Here is a 22892-nt window from a genome sequence, read left to right on the forward strand (position 1 = left end):
GGTTCCCGCCTCATTCCTTTTCACGTGAACCAGGCCTGGACTCTACACAGAGAGTCAGAGAACTTAGTTTCTGTAATCACAGGATTCATAGTGCTGCTCTGTGGAGTGCGGGTACCTGAGGTTCTACGGTAGCAGATCATGTAGCGCTGTTGTTCTCTAGCTGGTTCTATCAATGGAATGGTGTCGGGGGGCTGATTGGATCTCTGTGGAGGTCCAGAGAGCTGGGAATTTCTAGAAAAGGCAGAATTCACAGAATTGCTGGATTTTAGGTAGATACCCAGGGACATGGGGTTCAATAGTCGCAGGATTCACAGTGCTGCTGGGCCCTGCGCAATGAGCCAGATTCCTATTTCTGAGTAGCCAAAGGAGTGCCCCATGAAAACTACTGTCATCGTCCAAAGAGCTTAAAAAGTGCTGTGCAAGTGTCTTGTACCAACCAAGGCAGTTAACTAATCATAATGGCAGCTCTCTTGAGATTATCAAGTTGCTGCTAGATATGCCTCTGGACTATTGAGATAACAGAAGACTAGCATGGAACCCTAGCAGACACTCAAAGGTATGCTTCAGCTGCCGCCCTACAGCAATGTCTCTGCAATTGTTGTTTTTCTTTCCCTAATAGACAAGGTAAGACAGATAACTCCTTGTCTGTCTCAATCATACCTTTATCCGCCAAGGACTACCACAATGCGTGACACACAGTAGACAATAAATATTTGATGAATGAATGAGAAATGGATAGATGGATAATTGGATGGAGGGATGGATAGGTGGATAAATGTCTGAATGGATGGATGGGCGGATGGATGAGTGGGTAGATGAATGGATGGTGGGTGAGTGGATGATGGATGGGTGTAGGTGGGTGGATGGATGGTGGGTGAGTGGATGGATGAGTGGGTGGGTGGCTGACTGGCTGGGCTGGGTGGGTGGATGGGTGGTTAAGGAATGGTTAATGGATGGATGGAGTTGAGTCTATTCACACTGTGGTCTTGCATTCATTTTTCACAGCAAACATAAGGAGTAGCATGTTGATACAATGTGGAATAGTAGAGAAATTGCAGTCCCTCCAGTTTAGTTAAAGAAACACTTGCAATAATTTTTAAAACATCTCTAAAGGCTGGAGGCCATATGTTTCTGATTATGTTCCTCTTCTGTTATTCCTGTATTCAGCAAATTGTCTTTTCTAGCTTTTTCTTCTGTCTTATTCCATTCTCAGCTTAATCCTAGTTTAGATATTTACTGTTTTTGTTGACATAATGTCCCAGGATCTGTGGTAGTGGACTGCTTATAAATTGTACCCGAGGAAACTTTGTCTTTGTCATAGCTTCTTAAGATATTGAGACATGATGTGTTAGGTTGGACTGTAGAAACAAAATACCACAGAATGGGGGTCTTAAACAGTAGGAATTGACTTTATCATAGATCTGGAGGCTACAAGTCCAAGGTTAAGGTGCCAGCAAGTTTGGTTTGGGGTGAGGCTTTCTTGCTGACTTATAGATGGTTGCCTTCTCATTGTGTCCTCATATGGTCTTTCATGTGTGGGGAAGTGAGGAGGGAGAGATGGAAGGAGAAAGAGAGAGAAGGAGACAGAAAGAGATAGATAGATAGATAGATAGAGAACTCCTACCGGATTTGGGTCATACTCTTATGACCTCATTTAATTTTAGTAGTCTTCTAAAAAAATTCTATCACCAAGCATAGTCACATTAAGGGCTAGGGCTTCAGTATATGAACTGGGGGTGGAGGGACACAATTCAGTTCACAAAATGTGACAAATTCCTAACACACTGCCAATTCTTCTATCTTTGAGGATTATGTGCAGGGTTTATGCATATATCCCTCCAAGTTGAGTGGATTTCATGTCCCATGAGCCTCCATCCATTGGAATGTTCAAAGTAAAATTTATGTTTTGATAATAAATCTTATTAAAAGATGAAGAGTGTGCCTTCCTGGTGGGTTTGTATCCAGGTTCTGAATCTTTTTACCTTATTTTGAAATAGAGCATTATGTAGAGACGTTTATCAGGTAGATATCAAATATTCTGCTCAGTTTTCCATGACATGGTTTAGAGAATAGACTGACTTAATGACACAAAGTTTCAGAGGAAGCTTTGAGAGCCGTGTGGGGAGGCAGATCTTCCTACGTGAGATGAAGACATTCTCCTCCTCCCCTGCTACTCCTGTTCCTTCACCGTCCCTTCCTGCCTTGACCGTGGTGGCCCTGCTTCCAGGAGCAAAGTGAGGGTCTGCCACCTTCCTTCTCGCTCTGTGTGTTTAAGTGGGCCAACGCCATCAGGCAGGAGGACGTGGGTGGAGCTGGAGTGGACAGAGCTTCCTCAGCTCAGCCACAGCTCTGGGCTGACAGGGAAAAGTGAGGAAAGGAGACACCACATTCCCTGGTGCGAGTGGGAGTCCCTGGACTCCCATTTTCTCAAATGCCCATCATTACATGAAAGGCAGACCATGCTGCCTTATAGGACTGAATCTGTTCTCCATTATGTGTAAATGTCTTCACTGTATTATCTGAACCCAAGAGGCTCAGTGAAATGAAATTTGCATGTCTATTATTAATTTCCAATTTCCTTGCTCTGGGAAGGTGCTCTGCTACAGCCATTGGCTCAGAGACTATCATCATTTCTGATTCATATTTTAAAAGCATTGAAATCTGAAAGTAGTCAGTTTTCATTTTTATGATGATTTTTCTTTTCCCAAGGAGTGAGTTATACCCATGATGACATCATATCCTCCTAAAGGGAATTACCTTGAAAAATAAATACAAGGTTGTCCCAGTTACAGAAATGAATCTTTCTTTTAAAACCTCAAGCATGCAATAATTACCTTTTCTTTTCTTTTCTTTTCTTTTTTTTTTTAACAGATAGAAACTTGGAGGAAGGTTTTCCAATAGAAGCTATACTCACCCCAAACAAATAACCTTGCTGCGAGGAAATTTCATTCTTGTGCTCAGAGACAGCCATCTTACTAAAATTACTTCTCTGTTATCTTTTCTTCCACAGTGAAGATGCTGTTGCCTTTGAAAAGTCTACTGACTATAGCAGCATTATCCAAGAAGAAATGGTGAGTGTTGATTGAAATAGATGCATTATAAAAGACTCAGCAATATTTAGTAATCACTTAACCAAAGACAACTTTTTTCTGTGTGTGATGCTGGGTAATCCTTAATCAGCCACCCATTTGACCTTTATTGTTGAGTGTTTCCTGTGCACCAAGCACTGTGCTGGGTCAGGTATGTCCTCAAGGAGCATACTGTTTGCACGTTTGCTGTTTAACGATTTATTTAGCCACAATTTAAAAGGGTGTATAGGTTGTTAGCAATACATTTGTCTGTTAAAGGTCTCTCTATTAAAGTAATAGCTCTTAAAATTAGGATACCAAAACTATTAATAGCTAATCTATGACATTTTGAGTTGAATTTTACTTTGGTTGGCCAAGATAGCATGACATGCTTTGGCGCTGTCTTAGTTCAGGCTGCGGTAACACGTGGCCATCAACTGGGTGGTTTAAAAACCACAGATTTATTTCTCACAGTTCTAGTGGTTGGAAGTCTGAGGTCAGGGTGGGTGGGTACTGATGAGGACCCTTTAATGGGTTGCAGACAGCTGACTTCCTCAGGTGTGGTGTCAGAAAGGGAGCTGGCCTCCCCTGGCCTCTTTAGGGGGCCATTCATGGGGGTTACAGCCTGCTGACGTGATTACCTCTCCAAGGCCCCATCTCCTGTGACCATCACATTGGGGTCACCATCACATTAGGATGGGGGGCACAAACATTCAGTCCATAACAGACGTTGCCTCATTAACAAGTGTCATGGAGCAGACAACTTTTTAAAAACCTGTGTTTTGACCAGCACTCTTGAGGACTGAACAGGTTGTGAAAAAAATAGTAACAAAACAACAACAACAAGAAGCACATCCTCTTAGCTGGGTACCTGTGATGGACGTGAAACAACAGGCACCGTGTTGACGGGGCAGGGAGGCTATGAGCACGTTGGAAAATCAAGGTGGTGGTGGTGGGGAGGCTGTGGTGGGCCGCAGTGATGAGGGAGGACTTCATGGAAGAGGTGGCCTGTGTTCATTTCCTACTGCTACTGTCACAAATTAGCACAAATTCCATGGCTAACAACAGTACAAACTGATTATTTTACAGTTCTGGAGGTCATAAGCCTCACATGGGTTCTCACCAGGCCAAGATCAAGATGTCCACAGGGCTGTGTTCCTTCTGCATGTTCCAGGGGAGGATGCCTTTCTTGCCTTTTCCCACCTCCTAGAGGCCACCCACATTCCTTGGCTCATGACCCCTGGCTCATGACCCCTTGCATCATCATCAATTCCAGCAAAGGCAGACTGAGTCCTACCCTTGCTGCCATCTCTCTGACTCTCTGTAGCTTTGAAAGGTCACCTGACTTTATGGACCTTGTGTTTGCAGGAGACACCCAGACAATGCAGGATAATCTCCCTGTCTAAAGATCCTTAACTTACTCATATCTGCAAATTTCACCGTGCCTGTAACATATTCACAAGCTCTGGCGATCACGATGTGGACATTTTTGAGGACCATTAGGTGTTCTGTCTGTCACACTGTCCTTGAAGGGATCAGTGAGCTCCTTTGCTATGAGGGCCTCATCTTGGAAGTGTAGCTTGCATTTGAACTGGGAGGTGGTAATAGTAATGTGGAGGCAGCAAGGAGCCAGGTGTGAGAATGTTGGGAGCAGCAGACTTAGGGTAAAGAAGGTAGAGAGGTCCACATTGTGAAGAGCATGTTGATGCTAGCCTGAGGAATTTTGCTTTGACCTAAGAATCTTTAGGAGACTTTCTGACATCTTCAAAAGGAGAATGAGAGAATACATGAGCTTTGACAGTGATAATTTCTGGGAGAAGTGTGGTTAAGGCTGCAGGAAGGACAAAAGACATCCAGGAGAATTGATGGAATAATTGAGGAGAGGCAAACAGTGCCTGAAGGTGTAGAGAAATAGTGGGAGGTGTCCCCCATTGAGTCCTCAAGTTCTGATATATATAAGTATGTTCTGTTAGTCAGCTTTCTGCTACTGTAACAAAATATCTGAGATAATCGACTTTTAAAGACGAAAGGTTTATTTTGGCTCACAGTTGAGGGGGTTTCAGTCCATGGTAACCTGGCCCTGTTTCTTTTGTGCTGATGGTGAAGCAGCACATCACGTCAGGGCATGTGTGGTGGAACAAAACTATGTACGTCATAGCTGGGATACGAAAAAGAGGAAGAGGAAGAGACTGTTGTCCCATAATCCCTTTTGAAGTCTTGCCCACATTGACCTAAAGACTTCCCACTAGGTCCACCTCTTAAAATTCTATAACCTCCCAATGCACCACCAGCCAGGGATCAAGCCTTGAACACATGGACCTTTGGGGACATTATATATCCAAATTATAGCGTGCATGCTCACTAAAGGGGGAGTAAATGATAAAAATTCCAATGACATTTCTTGGGTCTATTGAAAATCCCAATCTCCATTTAATATACTTGGAAAATGTAAATTGAATTTGTCACTTTTTTCTTTGTCATTTTGCGGATTGTTTCTTCAACACTGAAATCCTTCCAGTTGCTACCTGCGTGCCTTTTCCTGCAGATATTCAAACTTGAGTAGCTCTGCATCATACGGTTACTTTGGCCTTTGATTGTGTTATAAAGAAAATATTTCAATTTATGATATCTAATATATATATATTTTTTTCCTGGGGCTGAAGGCATAGCTCAGTGGTAGGGTGCATGCTCAGTATGTGTTAGACCCTGGGTTCAATCCCCAGCACCAAAAAAAAAATTAAAATTAAAGCAGATTTGTTTTTTCTGAAATATCAGTTATTTTCACAGTGTATAATGAAAGAATTATACTGGGTAGGAAGGATAGTAGGATGAAACAGACATTATTACCTCGTGTACATATATGACTGCATGCCCAGTGTGATCCCACAATATGTACAATCAGAAAAATGAGAAATTACACTCCATATATGTATGATCTATCAAAATGTATAAATGCGTTCTACTGTCATGTACAACTAATAAGAACAAAAAAAAAACTTTTTAAAAAGAAATAATTAGACTGTAAGTAATTTCTACAAAGGAAGAGACCTAAGGGAATTGGCTTCAGGAACTCATGAATTCACTTTTTACGGTGTTTTGTAATAATGTACTTTTACATTCTTCCTGTAATCATTTCTTGTACATCCAATAGCACGGTGCCAGATGACTTCTGATGAGGTGAAACAGTGATGTATTTATTATGTTGAAATGCAAAGATTTCTGTAGCTTTGCTTGATGCAAAGCTTCTGTAGCTTTGCTTGTTGATGACAAGGGGGTGTCATAGAAGGAGGAGTCCAGTTGTGCCTGTTCTCTAGTATGTGCAGCACTGTGTACAATGGTCAGAGGAGCTTGCCTGCCTCAGGTGCCTTGTAGATGGAAACCCGCTTTTAAATGTGAGGTGTCCCCTAGAAACCCATGTGTGAGACAATACGAGAATTTTCAAAGGTGAAATGATTAGATTATGACAGTTGTGAACTAATCATTGGATTAATCCACTGATGGATTAACTGGGTGGTAACTGTAGGCAGCATGGATGTGGCTGGAGGAAGTGGGTCACTGGGGATGTGCCTTTGGAGTACATAATTTGTCCCTGGTGAGCGGAGCTCTGTCTGCTTTCTGATTGTCTTGAACTACTTTCCTCTGCCATGCCCTTCCACCTTGAGGTTTGGTCTCATCTTGGTCCAGAGCTATGGTGTTGGCCAACCATGGACTGAACCTCAGAAATGGTGAGCCCCAAATAAACTTTTCTTCCTCTAAGTTGTCGTTCTCAGGTATTTTGGTCATAGCAATGAAAAAACTAACTGAAACACCCTCAGAAGTCATTCTGTAAATGAATAACTTAATTCAGCTGTGGGTATGTGAAGACTGAGACCTTGGCACTGTACCTTCCCAGAGCAGACCACTGGGTTGGGGAGAGAATGGAAAGTCACCGTTAAACACCAGACTTTGCAATGCAATGTCCAACTTGTAGGAATTATTTCAACCTAGTGTATTGTAAGGGAATTTATTCCAAAACCCAGGAAGATCCTGAAGAAGTTATTTCAAATAAAATTGATGTCCTTTCTTCAAATCAGGAGGAGTCATACCTCCCCTTGCTCGGAGGAGATAACAGTGTGCATAACACACAGAGGAAGGGCAAATGCACCTTCTGCCACTTCACCAGTTTTCCTCCTTAACATTCTGTAATCTGTTCTTCTAAGGGAAAACCTCATTTCCCTTGTTGGCTAAGACCCTGAGCTTTCTGATAAATTAACCACTTTTATGATTCAGACATGATGATTCAGACAAGATGCAGTTTTATTTCAAGGAGCAACAACTCTACAGACAAAAGTTGTAGAAATACACTTGTGACAATAAAAGATTCATAGACAATATTTTTTATTGGACATGACTCTACTATACTTGACCCTAATACTGATATGCTTGGGTAGTATATTAAGTCCTAGCCCCTCCCTGGTGACCAAAGTTCATAGTCATAGAAAAAAAGGTTAGGGTCATTTGGAATGAAAAATGAGGGGAGTTTCTGGAATCAATAATATGTCCAGGAGTGTGGATAAAAGAGCAGGAGTGAGTGAGGATAAAACTTATAGTAGCAATGTGATTCTGACATGGATTGTATGCCAGCAAATGCATTTTGTTTTAAAGAAATAATCCATTGTATAAATTATTTCTAGTGTGAAAATCATTCACCAATAAAGACAGACCCAGCTGGATCTCCTTTGTCTGAATTCAGAAGATGTCCATTTTGGGAGCAAGAGCTGGCAAAGAAACACTCCTATAAAATGGTAGGTCTGTCTCGTAGGGGAGACCAGCTTTTCCTGCTGGTAAATACCTTCTTGGATTGCCTAAGGTCATGGTTATAACACATGCAGTAATATTGCCTCTTCTCAAACCTGTGAGGAGGGACATTCCCTTCTGGGCTTGGTGGTGGGCAGGAAGTTTAGGTCTGCCCTTCACATCCAGCTTTGTCATCCTCTTGAGTGAGGGCTTCCCCATGCAAAGAAGGGAACAGAGACACAGATTTTCTAGAAACTGGAACTGGGAAATAATGAGGGGGGATTGGAGTTTAGGGAGAAAGGTATCAAAAGTTGGTGGCTAGGGCTGGGGAGATAGCTCAGTTGGTAGAGTTCTTGCCTTGCAAGCACAAGGCCCTGGGTTCGATCCCCAGCACCGCAAAAAAAAAAAAGTTCGTGGCTTCGTAGTGGTGACAAAAAACATTACTCATGTTGTAATACACGAGTGACAACATTGAAATTGAAGCTACTTAAACCACATGTCATGTATTACTCCATAAAAATAAAGAACACTGTGGCCCAGGTGAAGAGCCCAGCTATTGCCATGTCAGAATTGCAAGAGCTTCGGCAGGGTCAAGTCATTCCTGAAGTGGTCTGAAAGCTGAGGTGGTTTTCCATGTCCTTCCCAGATGGCTTGCCTTGCTGACAAATACTACAGCTATTGTCAAGATATTTTACAAAACGTGAGGAACCAAGAACTCCAGAGGGTAGGTTTCTATTTAAAATACACAAGCATTCGTGACTGATTATTAACTGTTTTACTTGATGGGACCCCGTCAGGGAGATAGGTGGTAATCCACTGTACTGAACTGCTTATAGTGCAGCCGTGTGATAGTTGGTGAGTTCTTTAAGGTCACCTCGATACTCGGTTGAATCATTTGGAAATTCTCCAAGATGCTAATATGGATAACTTGATGCTTTAAGTACAAATTCAGTTTTTCTTCTTTAGAACCTAATTCTAGTAGAGTTTGAGTAAATTATTGATAATTATATTTCTCTGGAATTTTTGATAATGCTAAAGGATCATTTTATCAATATATGACAACTGAAACAGAAGCAGGTCATCTAACATGGGGACTATAGGTTTTATTCTAGAATTGTCTATACAGCACTGGGGTGTATCAGCTCAGTGGTAGAGAATAGGCTTAGCATGTGCAAGGCCCAGGGTTCAATCCCCAGCCACAAAAAGAAAAATCAAGTATAACTGGCCATGGAAAACATGAATAAATCTTTAACTAACCTGAATTTTATCTTCTTCAGTATCAGAGAAAATCAGGGAAACAAGTGCACATTCAAATGAACATTTTTTCCCCAGGGCATTAATATTCTAAGTACTTAAACTTTAGCTGATAATAGCCATTCAGTGTGAGCATATAAGGTACCTATGCACTTTAAAAGCCTTACAGCGAGGGAGAGACCGAGATATCTTCGGAATAGTCCCTTTCTATTCATGCAATCTTATACCAACCATCCACCCTGAGTGTCTGACATATTCCTTCCTTCACTCACTCACTCACTCATCAAATATTTACTTAAATCAAATACTATAACCTGCACCATTTCTGAGAGTAGGAAGATAAAGCTTGGGAAACTTATGGTCTGGTAATAAAAGGAGAAATACTAGCCAATAAATGTGATAATATGACAGGTTCTGGAATAGCTGTTTATTAATCAGCTGTTTATTAACCAACTGTGTTGGTTAGCTTGTATTACTATAACAAAATACCTGAGATAATCAACTTAAGAAGATGAAATGTGTATTTTGGTTCATGGTTTTGGAGTTTTCAGTCCATAGTTGATTGGCACTGTCCATTTTGAGTCTGTGGAGAGGCAACATATCATGGCAGGGAGCATGAGGCCAAGTAAAATATCCCTCATATCTGGAAAACCAAAGGTGGGGTACAGGAAAGAGAATGAGATCAGGGTCCTACAATTCCCTTCAAGAACTTTACTGGAATACCTCCCAGTAGGCCTCTCTCTTACCATTTCCACCACTTTCCAATAGCACCATGGACCAGAGATGGAGCCTGTAACATTGGTGAACATTGAAGATCCAAACTATAATAGTTACTATATCAAAATACTTGAGGCAGTCTACTATATAAAGAAAAGAGCTCTATTTTGGCTTATAGTCATGGAGGTACAGAGTCTAGAGCTTCCTTTGGTGAGGGCCTTCTTGTTGGAGCCCAGGGCGACACAGAGCATCACCATAGAAAGAAATAGGGTGCACGTGTGTGTGTGTTTATAGAGCCACCAGCATTCCACCCTGATGAGCATTATCTAATCCTAATCACCTCCCAGAGGCTCCACCTCTAACTCCATAGTCATATTAAGCCTCCACCCCCTTAATACCTCACAGTGGAAATCAGACTCCTGCGTGAGTTCAGTAAGGGACACAGCAAGTTCAAACGAGAGTGAACTATATGATTAGAATATTCTGGGTGTCCAGAGAAGAGGCTGGAGAGTGCCCCAGAGCAGGCCATGTTGCTGCTAACTCCAGGAGGAAAAGCGGAGGCTTCCCAGACAGGAAATGGAGTAGGAAATGGATTCCAGATACAGCCCGTGAACAATCAGCAAGCTGTTCACGGCATGACATGACAAAAAGGTTGGTGTGACATGACAAAAAGGTTACCATGACCCGATTCATCTCTAAAGGGGGGAAGCTGGAAGTGGGTAAGGAAGTTGGCGCTGGAAAGGGCTTTGTGTGCCCCACAAAGAATCCCAATATACTGGGAAGAGCGTGGGAGAGAGGTGACCTGGGTCAGCCACAAAGGAGTGGGAGGTTTCGTCACAGTCAAGGTGAGAAGCGACGAGGATCAATCTGGGACAGCAATAGTGCTATCGGAGAAGGCGGCAGAGTAGAGAAGTGTCTCTGAGGAACGCAGTAGGGTCTGTGTCTGGACGTGGTGGTGAGGGAGTTGGGGAGATGATTCTGTGGTGGCCAACCAGATCCCCACCAGGCCGAGCCCCGAAGTCACCAGTGTGAGTGAGTCAGAGGGCTAACACGCCCTGTGTTGTGTTTCCTGAGTCTCTCTGGAGAAATCTTCTCTAGAATATATGCTTCTGATGACAGGATTTCAAACCAGGGCCCCTCACCATGGGGCTCAACAGCAGACCCTTACTCCTTGAGGGTCCACATGTGGGAATAGCTCAGTTTCTGGGAGTCACCAGTGGGTCCTTGCCATGCCTTGGGATATCTGAGTCTGTGGAATTCCCAAAAAGGCAAGAGTCTTTCCTAGCTGGGTACAGAGACTGGCCACCTGGTTCAGGAGCAGAATGTGAAAAGTCAGCCTGGAGGGAAAGGACAGAAGTGGCCATTCTCTTCTTCCACAGGGCGGCCCACCTAAGTCGAGATGGCTCCTACGCAGAATCACTGCCCCCTTTTGCTCATGAGTCCTTAGGTCACTTCCCACCTGATGTCAAAGAGAAGACCTCCCTGATGAAACACAGAGACAGCTCTTTCTGAGCTGAAAAATGATTGAGGAGGTCAGCCAGTCCATGAGCATTTATTCCCAACCCTTGACCCGGTCACTGCGGTCCAATCCTCATCCTATTATAATCACCAGGAGCCCCCTTGTGGTCAGAAACAGCTTTACAGCTAGAAACGGTTCTCAAGAAAATACAGTCCACATGAGTCCCATCCAGTTGGCAGGCTGGCTCTGAGGCTTCGCTGGAAAAAAATACTTGCATGGTACAGCTTGGAAGAGCTGATAGGAAAGGCTTTACAGTCATCGGAACAAGATTTATCCCATTTTCCTTCGGGGCTCATCACGTCCATATGGGGGATTAGCTTCCCAGGGTACGCAGTGGTTTCTGTGACACGTTCTGTTACCTACATTAGGTGGAGGACTTGCTCACGTCCTTCTGGAGATCTCTGCAGCAAGACACCATCATGCTGATGTTATTGCCTGATGTGCACCAGCTCTTGAAATGCTACGACACACAGCTCTACAAGGTAGGGCCACGTTGGAGCCTCTGGCTTCTGCCTTTCTGGAAACTGACAGCTCCCTACCCCGCTTGCAGTGTGGCTTTGAGTCCTCTGAGGAATGGACCATAAGCTTTTGGTCTTTGCTTAAAACTTGGCTTTTCTTTTTTAATTTCCTCTTATGAAGACAAAGCCAAAGTACATAGTGAACTTTGAATTGAGTGAATGTTCTTTCTGTGCACATTTCAACCCAAAGAGGCATTTGAGAATGAGCAATCAGAATTTTCATAACTGCCATGGGTTTGGCTTGGGTGGGGTTGCAGCTCCTATCTCTGGAGTGATTATTGCATTTTGAAGGTTAGACATGTATCATTTTTGTGGTGAAAATCTGTTCTCCTTCCACTAGTTGCAATCCTTACCTTTATATATATATATATATCCTTAGGATATATATATATATATATATATATATAGGATATATATATATAGGATATATATATATATATATCCTAAGTTTTTAAACACAACATGAAAACTGGAGGCGGGTTCAATGCTCATGTAGGTTGGATTTGACTCACCCAATATTAACCAACATGGTGCTTTTTAAAAGATTCAATCAGGGGCTGCAGGTGCAGCTCAGTAATAGAGCCCTTGCCTAGCATGAGAAGCATTACAATCCCAGCATTACACACAAAAATGAATCAGATACCCATATAAAAAAATTCAAATTCTGGCTGCACAACCGTGATGTGATGTCCTGCCCAGGAAGCAGTGGCCACCCTGCAGAGCAGGTGGGGGCCTTCCCTCAGGCTTAGCATGACTTACCCCACCCTGTGGCATGCATGAACTTTGGTATTTAGAATATTAGCTACCCCGGTCCTACCAGGAGTCGCAGTTTCTTGATGCTTTTGTTGTAGGGAATTGAGGATGTTCTCCTTCATGACTTCTTGGAAGATGTTTCTATTCAGTACCTGAAATCTGTCCGGATATTTAGTAAGAAATTTAAGCTGTGGCTTCTTAATGCTTTGGAAGGGTTTCCAACCCTCTTACAGATCTCCAAACTCAAAGGTAAGTTTCCATGAAAAAAAAAAAATTCTGTCAAATGAAGACGCTAACGTTCACCCGGGAGCAGCGCTACTCAGCTGTGTATTCTGTGACCCTGTGTTCCCACACGAAGCCACAGTCTGGAGGCCTGGCCTTGCTCAGGGTTTGACCTTCCCTTAGTGCCCGTGGTGGGCGCTGGGGCTGATGCATTCACACCTTTTCTATCTACTCCCTGAATAGTTGGGTGGACTTTTGGTGGGTTCCTGGGGTTGGAAATGTGAGTGACGTGCAGCTGGGGAGGGAGGGCTGGCCTGTGGCTGGCTCCAGCTGCCTTTCCGCCTCTGGTGACTCTATGCAAAGAATGTCATTTCCTTCTTAGAAATCCCTCTTGTAGCCTTAATTCCTCTTATCTCTAGGGCCACCTGAGGCTCTCCCACCTCAGCAGTCTCACCCCTGAATTGTATCATCTCCTCGTGACTTTCCATCTCCACCTACCTGGCTGCCAGGTTGTAGTCTCTGAATACAGGCTGATCATCGCTAATCAGAACATCTGAAATCCGAAATGCTCCCAAATCTGTGACTCTAATCACCATCGTGACACCACAAGTGGGAAATTCCACACCTGACTTCACATGATAGGTCACAGTCACAATGCAGGTGCATTTAAAGTATTGTGTAAAATCACTTTCAAATAAGATATATATGAAAAATGAATGAATGTCGTGGTTACACTTGGGTCTCAGCCCCCAACATATTTCATTATGTGCATGCAAATATTCTCAAATCCAAAAAAAATCAGAAATCAGAAACACTTCTGGTCCCAAGTATTTTGGATAAGGGAGACTTAGTCCTGTACGGCTTCCACCAAGCTGCCCATCTGTCAAGCCCTGCTGGGGCTTCCTGTTGTGACCACTCGGCTGCCCCAGTTCTGCCTAAGCCTGGCCTCTTTGTGCCCTTTAAACACCAGCACAACCCTGCTACATGGCACCTTGTCTGACGGTCCCAGGAATATCCTTGCACCTTTCTGAAGTGCCCAACAGTATCAAAAGCTCTTTCCATTGTTCTTTTCTATCCAGCGCTGGTCCTTCTCGGGCCAGCTCACAGTTGTCCCCTCCCCAAGCCAGCAAGCCTTATTCCCCCAGCTTTCTGAGTCTCGCTTCTTTTGTAATTGTTTTCCGAGTGGTAACAGGTGAGTTCTTTCCTTCTCAAGATGCTGACAGAATTGGACCATGTGAGTCTCCACCCCACCACCCCCATCGGTGTTCAGTACTCCTGCTGGAAACCTTGGTCCCAGTTTCCTCCACTTGGAAGTTGGGGGCTGTACCGGGTAGGCCATGTGGACCTGTGCGATTGCCACCCAGGCTGATGCCGGGGCTCACTCTGATGGGCTTCTACTCTGGTCTTCTCTCCCTCTCTCATCGGCTTCAGTGGCTTCCCACTTGATCAGTCCACCCCAGCCTCCCCAGCCTCCCCCAGCCAAGCACACTCGCTTCCACCTGCAGCGATCATCCCCAAACAGCGATTCGATCAATTTATGACCTTCTTCTGACCAATTGCCAGACTGTCTACTGTCTCACTTGCTTGCAAAGTCACTCACTGTTTAGCCTGTGGCCCATCCCGGTCTCCACCTCCCCAGGGACCCCTATGACCCACCAGTGCTTCCAACTGCACAAGACTGATTATCCTCCTGAAGGCCCCTTCCCTGATATTCTCTGTGCCTGGACCTCCCCACCCCATTCCCCTGGCTCACTCATACTACACCTCAAAGCTCAGATTTGAATTCGCCTCCTCAGTGAAGCCCTCCCTGGTGGATACCCTCTTTCCAGTGGGGCTCCTCGTCCTGGAAATCCCTTACCTTCTCTTCCCCTGACATTTCAGGGGCACACTTAGCCTACTGTTGACAGCTCATTTACATATCTGGGGACTCATCCTCCGTGAGCGAACCCTGTGAGGGAAAGGCAGTCCCATGTCCATTAATTCAGAAGACATCTGCAGACACTCTACAAATGTCCCCCGATCACTGTCCAACGAGTAAATGAACACATCTAAGAGAAGAGCACCTGCCTCTTGACGTTTTCTCTTCTTATCCTTTTCTTTAGTCATTTTCTAAGAGATAAGAAAATTGGGGGTCTCAGGGTTCTTGAGCAAAAATTTTAAACTCCCTGGAGCACCTGTCTTTGTCCTTTCAGGCTGTTCTAACAAAATTCCAAGCCCTGAGTAGGCAGAGGAGGTGTCTGGTGATGGCTGCTTCCTGTGCATAGTTGGCTCTTTTTGCTTTACCCTCACCTGGTGGGAGAGGAGAGGGGTCTTTCTGGGGTCTTGTTTACAAAAGCTCTACTCTCACCAGGAGGCCTCCACCCTCATGACCAGGCCTCGCTTCCTAATTCCATCACCACAGGGGTAACACTGCGTTCAGACCACAGGCGCCCCATTGTCAGATGCTGGGCTTACATGGGGACAGACATTGGAGTCCCACCACGGGGGAAAGGGCCAGAGAGACGGAGGAGGTGAGGAGCAGGTTAGATAGCTGTGCCTCCCTGCTCAACCCTGGGCACCTCCTGCCCGCTCTGGCAAAGGTGAGCTGGAAGGAGCAGATCAGTCATGACCAGATGTGTTGTTCTTAACAGAAGTCACTGTGTTTGTCAAAAGACTCAGAAGAAAGACATACCTTTCCAACATGGCAAAGGTAGGTTGCAGCAAGCAGGAGGAACAGAGTGGGTTCCTGAAGGGCTGAGGGCTGCAAGTCTCCCAGAAGAGCAGTGGTCACTGCTGGCTCCACCCACTTCCGCCCACCCCGCGGGGAGCAGGCGGGGAGGCCTGCTGGCCTTGCTGGCCTTGGCGGGGAGGCCTGGGGTCCTGCCCTGCTCAGCTGTCTGCATAGGAGAGAAAGCAGGTCAGCGTTCAAAAGGGAAGGTGCTACCCTGGGCAAGGTGGTGTCACAGTAGACCTTGGGACCCACAGACAGACAGACCCGTCGCCGCTGTGTGTGGCCCTGTGACTTGGCGCATCTACGCCCTGGCCTTCTCACTGGGATGATCAGATAGCTTCAGTGCTAGAGGAAGGCGGAGAAGAAAAAATGACACCTCAGCACTCATGTCCCCAGGTTCCGCGTAGGACGGTCAACCTGGAACTGAAAATATTTGAAGGCTTACCATGGTTATGTCTGTTCTGAACATGAACAGACTTTTCCTTGTCATTATTCCCTACACAATTGAGTGTGACAGCTATTTATGTAGTATTGACAATCTATTAGCCACCGTAAGTCATGTAGGGATGATCTAAAGCATATGGGAGGATGTACATAAGCTATATGCAGAGATTTGAGCATGTCCGGATTGTGGTATCCATGGGAGTCCTGGCACCCAATCCCCTGTGGATACCAAGGGGGCAACTCTATAATGCCAGCCCCTGGCTCAGGGTCGCTCATGAATCTGTTCTGAAATCCCGTGGACAGCAGATCAGGACAGAGCGTGGCGACTGTTACTCTGCTCCAAGTCAGTCTCAGCTCCAGAGGAGCTCAGTAGGTCTTCCACTGAGTCGTCCCATCCTTCCAGCACAAAGCTCGCCCTAAACTCTGGGTTGGTTTCACCCACTTAATTCCTCAGGGCTGTCCTGCTCTGCAGCACTTTTACACCATGAGCAGATCTATATTCCCACGCCTCCCTTGCAGGTGTCAATCACCCGCCATTTTCCTCTTTAGAGTAGCTTGGGCTTGTTGAGTGGAGGGCAGAGAATAAGAAACAAGAGGAGAGCCACAGTGCCCTTAGAACCCTGAGCACACCTGCCCATTGCCTTCCAAATACTGGTTTCCAGCAAGGCAGTTCTAGAACGTGTGAGATTTGAATATTTTCAGTGCCACTGAAGAGTGAGTGTTAATGGACAATACCCAAATTCACGTTTTTCTCCTTGACAATAAAATCTTGATCTTTTGGACGGGGGTGGAACATGCAAACGTCATTTTAGGACACAACTTAACTAAGAATTATGCCACCCTGTTTCTTTAGACTATGAGAATGGTATTGAAGAATAACAGGAGAGTCAGCGTCTTGAAATCAGATCTGCATGCCATTGTCAATCAAGGTGCTTTGGATATTTCTAAGAAAGCCCTGGCGAGTGACCACGAAGAGGGACTGGAGAGCCACACAGAGATGAAATGTAATCTCCCTCTTTGGTTTCTTTACTGGAGCTTTGGGTGTGTATTTGGGGCTTGCATGACCATCACTATGATTTTCTTAATGAAGGCAGAATGCTCTTTACTCTTGGCTGTGCTCATTTCCTGTGGGGGATGATGAGCACCCCACACATCACTCTGTGGCTCTGAGCTTCCAGAACCTCCCCAAGTATCAGACGGGACATCATGCTAATACACATTTGCTGAGTAAAATGAGTGACTAGACAAGTGTTGCTTATTGATATTTTCGCTTGCCAATATTCCTTTCCAGAGTGTCTTCTTTAGGAAAAAAAAAAATCTTAATTTCTGCCTCTATCTTGTACATGTTTAGATTCAAATGTCTCTTCTGCCATGTCTGAACTGGATTGCGTTAGCTCTGTCTCTCACCAGATTCTGCTGTCACCACTGTTAGTAGCATTAAGTATTATTTCTGATGATGTATAGTTTAGTAATGGTGCTTTTTACCATATCGAACTAGTTTATAAGAGTGATATGAAGCATGTGGATAGTCTTGCCATTTACTTTCTGATAATTATAATTATTTTTCGAGAAAAAAAATTTCCTATAAAGAGCTCAGATTACTGGTCAATGTTGTCGTACTACATTTTTGGGGGGCAAATGCAGTGATAGATGGAATCCACCAGCCTTGTGAGGTCCTGGAGGAGTTTCAGGGGAGGCTGCAGTACGGTTCTGACCCCCTCTCCTAGATTATGGATCAGGGACAAATCTTCAGGCCTTCCGATGACACTTGCCAGGAGGGCACGTGGTGCCAGGCTCCCCTGCCTGTGTGCTTCCTGGCCCAGTAGCTTCTCCCTCTGTGGCTTAACCCCTTCCTGAAACACTCAGCTATGTAGAAATGTAGCTGCCTGCCCAGTCCCCGGGGGCTCCTCCAGGGGTCAGCTGCATCTTTTTCATCTTGGGCCAACCAACTGGCACATTTTATAACCAGCAGTTGTTTTAATTGCATAAAAGTACCACCTAGAAGTTACTCCACCTTCTATCTTTGACCTTGGAGTAGGGCTGACCTTGGTAAGGTTGTACCAGTTATTAAAGTATTGATCGCAGACATACTTGCTGGCAAACAGCCTTTGCCATCCTCCCACACCTATCCTGTTCCTCGTGTGCCCCTTGCCCCTATTGTCCTTGCTGTCCCAAATCTCGGATCCCCCTAGGGACTCCTCTTCCCTCCATCCTGATATCAGAAAGGTTAGTGCCTGATCCAGCAGGCTTCAGAGCTCTGGACAGCTGTTCTGAGCTGTTTTAAGGGCCCCCAATTTTTCCCTCCCAGGGCACTGTCTACTCCAGAAATCCAGGTGGCCACCCACCTGCTTCCTAGTCAGAGAGCCCCAGGAGGGCATGAGGCTTCCAGGTGCCTGCCAGGCTGGCCTTCCCAGGCCTCTGGTGCTCCTGTTGGCATCCTTGTGTGTCCTTCAAAGAGCAAGAAGAACTTGGCCAGAAGGTGACACACGGATAGTCACTGGTACCTGGCAGGCACATGCTTCCAAGGTGAGAGGAACCTTAACCAAGCCGAGCCAGGGCTCTGCTTGAGAGGCAGCAGAGCTCAGAGAGGTGGGAAGGCCAAAGGCCGCACTTGTCCCTTCAGTGCTACCCATGCAGGTGTAGGACCCAATGCTGGACTCCCGCAGGCTCCACCTGACTGAGTGCATAACCCCAGGCCAGGTGCTGGGCTCCACCTGACTGAGTGCATAACCCCAGGCCAGGTGCTGGGCTTTGAAGTTCCCCGTCACTTAAGTGACATTAATAAACTAGCCTCTTTGTGAAAATGTCAAGGACAGGTGAGGTCATGTCTGTACCAAGCAGTGAGCTCATCTGAAGACAGGGCCGCGTAATTACAAGGTGGAGTCATTGTTTCAAAACATTTCTTTCCATTTCAACAAGTGGCAGAATGTGGGGACTAGATGAGCACAGAGGTGACAAATTCAGCCTTAGAACTTGTCCTTTGTGTTCTGAATGGGTGTGAGGCCTTGGCGAAATCCCTTTGAACTACTGCCCCTCTGTTCTTCAGCTTACCAAGGACACCAGTGCCTACAGAATACTGCAAGGGTGCGAGCAATTTATTTTTGTTGTTTCTTTTTAGGTTTAAGCTGTTTAATTTCTTTACTGGGAACATCAACAGATCTCGGTGTGTTCCTGAATTGTCTGTCCTCAAATCTCCAAGCCTTTGTCTTCCAGGTACAAAACTGTAATTTTTTTTTTTTTTTCATAAGAACAAAGAAGGCGTGCATTGATTGTTCTGGCTAAATTATAACCTCCAGTGCCCATTTCCTGACCACATTCCGCCCAACTAGATGACCACAGAGGGTGACAAATCCAGCCTTAGAACTCATCCTTTGTGTTGAGTGCAAGGCCTTGGGGAATGGACTCCCTTTGAAGTGTTGTCCATACCCCGGGGTTATGAGAAAGAGGTTCTCCAGCTGTCAGCCGTAAGTGCGCCTTGTGTGGCATGGGTGTTAGTGCAGGGAAGCAGCCTCTCATTTCTTTGGCAAGGCAGAGTTGGAGTGTGAGTCACACCACACGTGTGTGTATGCCTGTGTATGTGTGAGCTTATGTTTGGGTGAGCGTGCATGTGATGGCTTATGTGTGTGCATGAGTGGGGCTTATAAGTGGGTGAGTGTGTGTGTGTGAGTGTGTGTATGCGTGCGTGTGTGTGTGTGTGTGTGTGTGTGTGAGGGGCCAGCACCTGTACCCAGGGGTACCGTGTGGAGAGAGCAAGGATTTGTCTGTTTGAGTGTCCTGGAGATACACCCACCAGAGGGTCTAACTTGATTTCAAAATCTCAGAGAGGGAATGGGAGTGTAGCTCAGTGGCAGAGCACTTGCCTAGCATGCATGACACCCTGGGTTCCATCCCCAGTACCACAAAAACAAAGAACAAAGCTAAAACCTCTCCAGGATGAGTTGGTTGTGGCTATGAGTGGCTTTGGTCCTTCTGAACAGCCTGCCTCTTGGCAGTCACTTCCGTTGGGTCCTGGGTTTGCTTTTCGTCACCATCTGCATGGCCAGTCAGCCTTGAGGAGCACCTTGCTTCAATGGCCCCCAGTGGACAGGAGAGCCCAGGGCTATGGATTAAAACTTAGATGCAAGCAAGGCAGCCCAGGGGGCCTCCGCCTCTTGTGACATCTTGCTGCCCAGGGCTCAGGTGACAGGGAAAGCCTGAAAGAGGGAGTAGGACCTGAACTGGGATGTGAAGATGTTACCCTGCAGAGAGCTGAGTCTGCTAGTTGCCTGATGTTGTTGAATTGCTAAAGGGGCAAGGTGGTCATTGAGAAAGACCTTTGGTGCAAAGAATGAGCCAATGAGAAGGTGGAGAGCCATCCTCCTGAGGACCGTGGAGCTAGCAACTGTAAGCAGAGGGCTTACTCGGACTTTGAAGGAAGTGTGTTTTCAACCACAGATGGGGGCACAGTGTGCTGGGGCAATCATTCATCCTGTGGCGTCCATTTCTTTGACCTATTCTGATGTTATCTTGAGGTCACCAGATGTTCTGGATCCTGTAAATCTAAAGAGAGATTACTGATTAGGAGGTCTTCTGACTGATGTCTCTCCTGGCCTTCTTCCTGGAAGAGCTGGTTCTAGCAGTTAATATCTTAGTCATCTAGGTGAGGCTTTTTCCTTTAGAATCTAGAATGATAGGGAAAGAGAAAGAAAAGAAAGTTTGCAAAGACTACTTGCAAAGGACAGATTAACCCATTAGCAGCTTTAAAGGATGCATAGGATTAAAATTAACTGAGAGGGAGACAAGGCATCCCAGAGAGAGACACCACCAATGGAGGCGAGCATACGGGTAAGTGGAGGGCCTTTGTAGAGAGGAAAGAACACAGGACCACAGTGGAGAGCAAAGACAGGGGCCTTGGGGGGACCAGACGAGGGGTCGGGCGTTCTCCTTTCAGCCTCTGACCACGTTGCTGTCACTCCTCTGTCCTTCCCAATCAGACCTTGTCCCTATGACTTCCTAGTCAAGGAGTTCACAAAGATTTCAGGGGACTTTCAGCTTTTCAGTCTCCTAGAGATGAACCAGAAAACTCAGGAATGAGCTAGAAAGCCATTTCCTACCCTCAGCAGGTATCTGTTTCCATTCTGTGCCTCTTAAAAGTAATCATTCCAGATCTCCAATGGTGTTTATTCACCCCTATGGTTCTTAGGCATAGCTGGTTATAACAGCAGTGACATGTCCAGAGTTGCCTGGCTGCTGAGACACTTTGCACTTGGTGGTTAAAGGTTTGTGCCTCATCACCGACAGAGGCTCTCAAAAGCTTGTACCTGATTTTAGATACTCAGCCTCCAGTATGAACCAGGATGAGCCCACTGAAATCCTGAATACCAGTCCTGCCTTGAAGCAGCGTAAAAGGCTCGTCCTACATGGTAAACCACTTGACATTACATGTGTCTCCACCCCACCATCGTGTCTGCAGCCTTTACCAATGAGATGTGCTAGAAAGATGGGGTTGTTGTGGCAGCGTGCCTTTGAAGGGCTTGTTTTTGTAAAATAGCTTGGCTGGTAAACACTCACGCACAGATGATTGTCAACGAAACAGACTGTTAAAATGCAGACCCTTGAGCTTGTCAGAAATGACAAATGGCTTCAGTTGTTAGCATCTGGCAGTACACAAGCCCAGGGAAATGGCCAAGTATGTCATGTGTTTTCACTGTTCTCATCTCCTGCAGTTTGGGCCTAAGAATAGTTTCTAAAAGGAGGAAGAAGTGCCACAGGGTGATGACGACGGGGAGGATGCTCGCGGGGTTTATGGGTGATACCCAAACATTTGTGCAGAGAGAGGTCTAATTGCCCAGAGCGCCTTTCTTTGTTACTTTTAGAAACCATCCTTGTGGTTTTAGTAGTTTCACTGTCTCTCAAACTACCCCTCACCTCCACTCTCACCCCGTGGGTCACCAGTGGGAGGAGTTCCTCGGGGAGCTCCATTTCAGACGATAAGAAACACCCAACTAGTGAAGGGTATTCACATCTACCCAAAGCTCAGGGCACCCCCTTGGTGGGTCGAGGGCTTTTGGCAGGGGCAGAAGGGAAGAGAAACAGTGAGGAGAAAGGGAATTTTGTCATTTCTAGCCGTTTTCCATCGCTTCTTCAAAGACATGTGGTTGCCAGCCAGTGGGTGGTCCACATGGGATATGATTAAGACTTAGAAGAGGCTTAGGACATTCGCAGAACACAGGCACACCACTCCAGGCTGTGCAGATCACTTCAAGTGTGGCCCAAGACTGCTCTCATCCTAGGCGGAGAGAATTTCTGTAGTCTGTATAGCAACATCTCATCAGTACCCAGGTTAGTGCTACTCAGTCCATCAGATGACTTTGACTCCACTGAATGCAGGAACAGGGGCTTTCCAGTCCTGAGAATGTTTTCCCGGTGCAGTGACCAGCTCTCTGTCTTTCTAAGTAGACACCCTTACTTTTCATTATTATGGGATTCTGTGTCCCCTTTTTTCAATCAGACCGTGATATGCAAAAGAGCTAGTCAAAATAGCCACTAGTCTTCTTGAAGGCGATTTTGTAGTCTTTCAGTGAGTCTACCCTATGGTGCTTCTCTGTGGCACTTGTTAAAATAAAACATGTAGACAAAATGAATTTAGTAGAGCTTATTTGAACAAAGGAAAACTCATGAACTAGAACCAGAAAAGGTTGAGGGAGCCCTACTGTGCAATGAGGACAGCATTTACAAATGAGAAAAGACGAAGAAGCAGAAATAAGCCACTAAAAGCAGTTGCCATTTCAAATTTACTTACTTTCTTTGTAAAGGTTAAAGCAGTGGGCACTTCCTTATTATGCTGGGGAAAACTCATCTGTTTGGGGAGCGGCTTCTCTTTTTCCCTCTGCCTTATATTCTCAGAAGTTCAGATAAACAACTTAGTTTTA

General features: G+C 45.5%; 1 protein-coding gene across 4 annotated transcripts in view; it reads left to right on the forward strand.

Annotated features, from left to right (window-relative positions):
* Nucleotides 1-22892, forward strand: part of RFX8 (regulatory factor X8) — a 68559-nt gene that overhangs the window by 34047 nt on the left and 11620 nt on the right. For 2 of the 4 annotated variants that reach the window (XM_079110775.1, XM_079110773.1), the window contains exons 5-12: nucleotides 3011-3071; nucleotides 7742-7852; nucleotides 8491-8568; nucleotides 11703-11816; nucleotides 12704-12854; nucleotides 15458-15516; nucleotides 16835-16985; nucleotides 19100-19194. In XM_079110775.1, the coding sequence (XP_078966901.1) occupies nucleotides 3011-3071; nucleotides 7742-7852; nucleotides 8491-8568; nucleotides 11703-11816; nucleotides 12704-12854; nucleotides 15458-15516; nucleotides 16835-16985; nucleotides 19100-19194 (820 nt within the window). Of the gene's footprint in view, nucleotides 1-3010; nucleotides 3072-7741; nucleotides 7853-8490; nucleotides 8569-11702; nucleotides 11817-12703; nucleotides 12855-15457; nucleotides 15517-16834; nucleotides 16986-19099; nucleotides 19195-22892 lie in introns of those variants that run through there. The other 2 variants (XM_079110774.1, XM_079110776.1) reach the window with 2 other exon arrangements.

This window comes from Sciurus vulgaris (assembly GCF_902686455.1).
Source record: "Sciurus vulgaris genome assembly, chromosome: 14".
Lineage (NCBI taxonomy): Eukaryota > Metazoa > Chordata > Mammalia > Rodentia > Sciuridae > Sciurus > Sciurus vulgaris.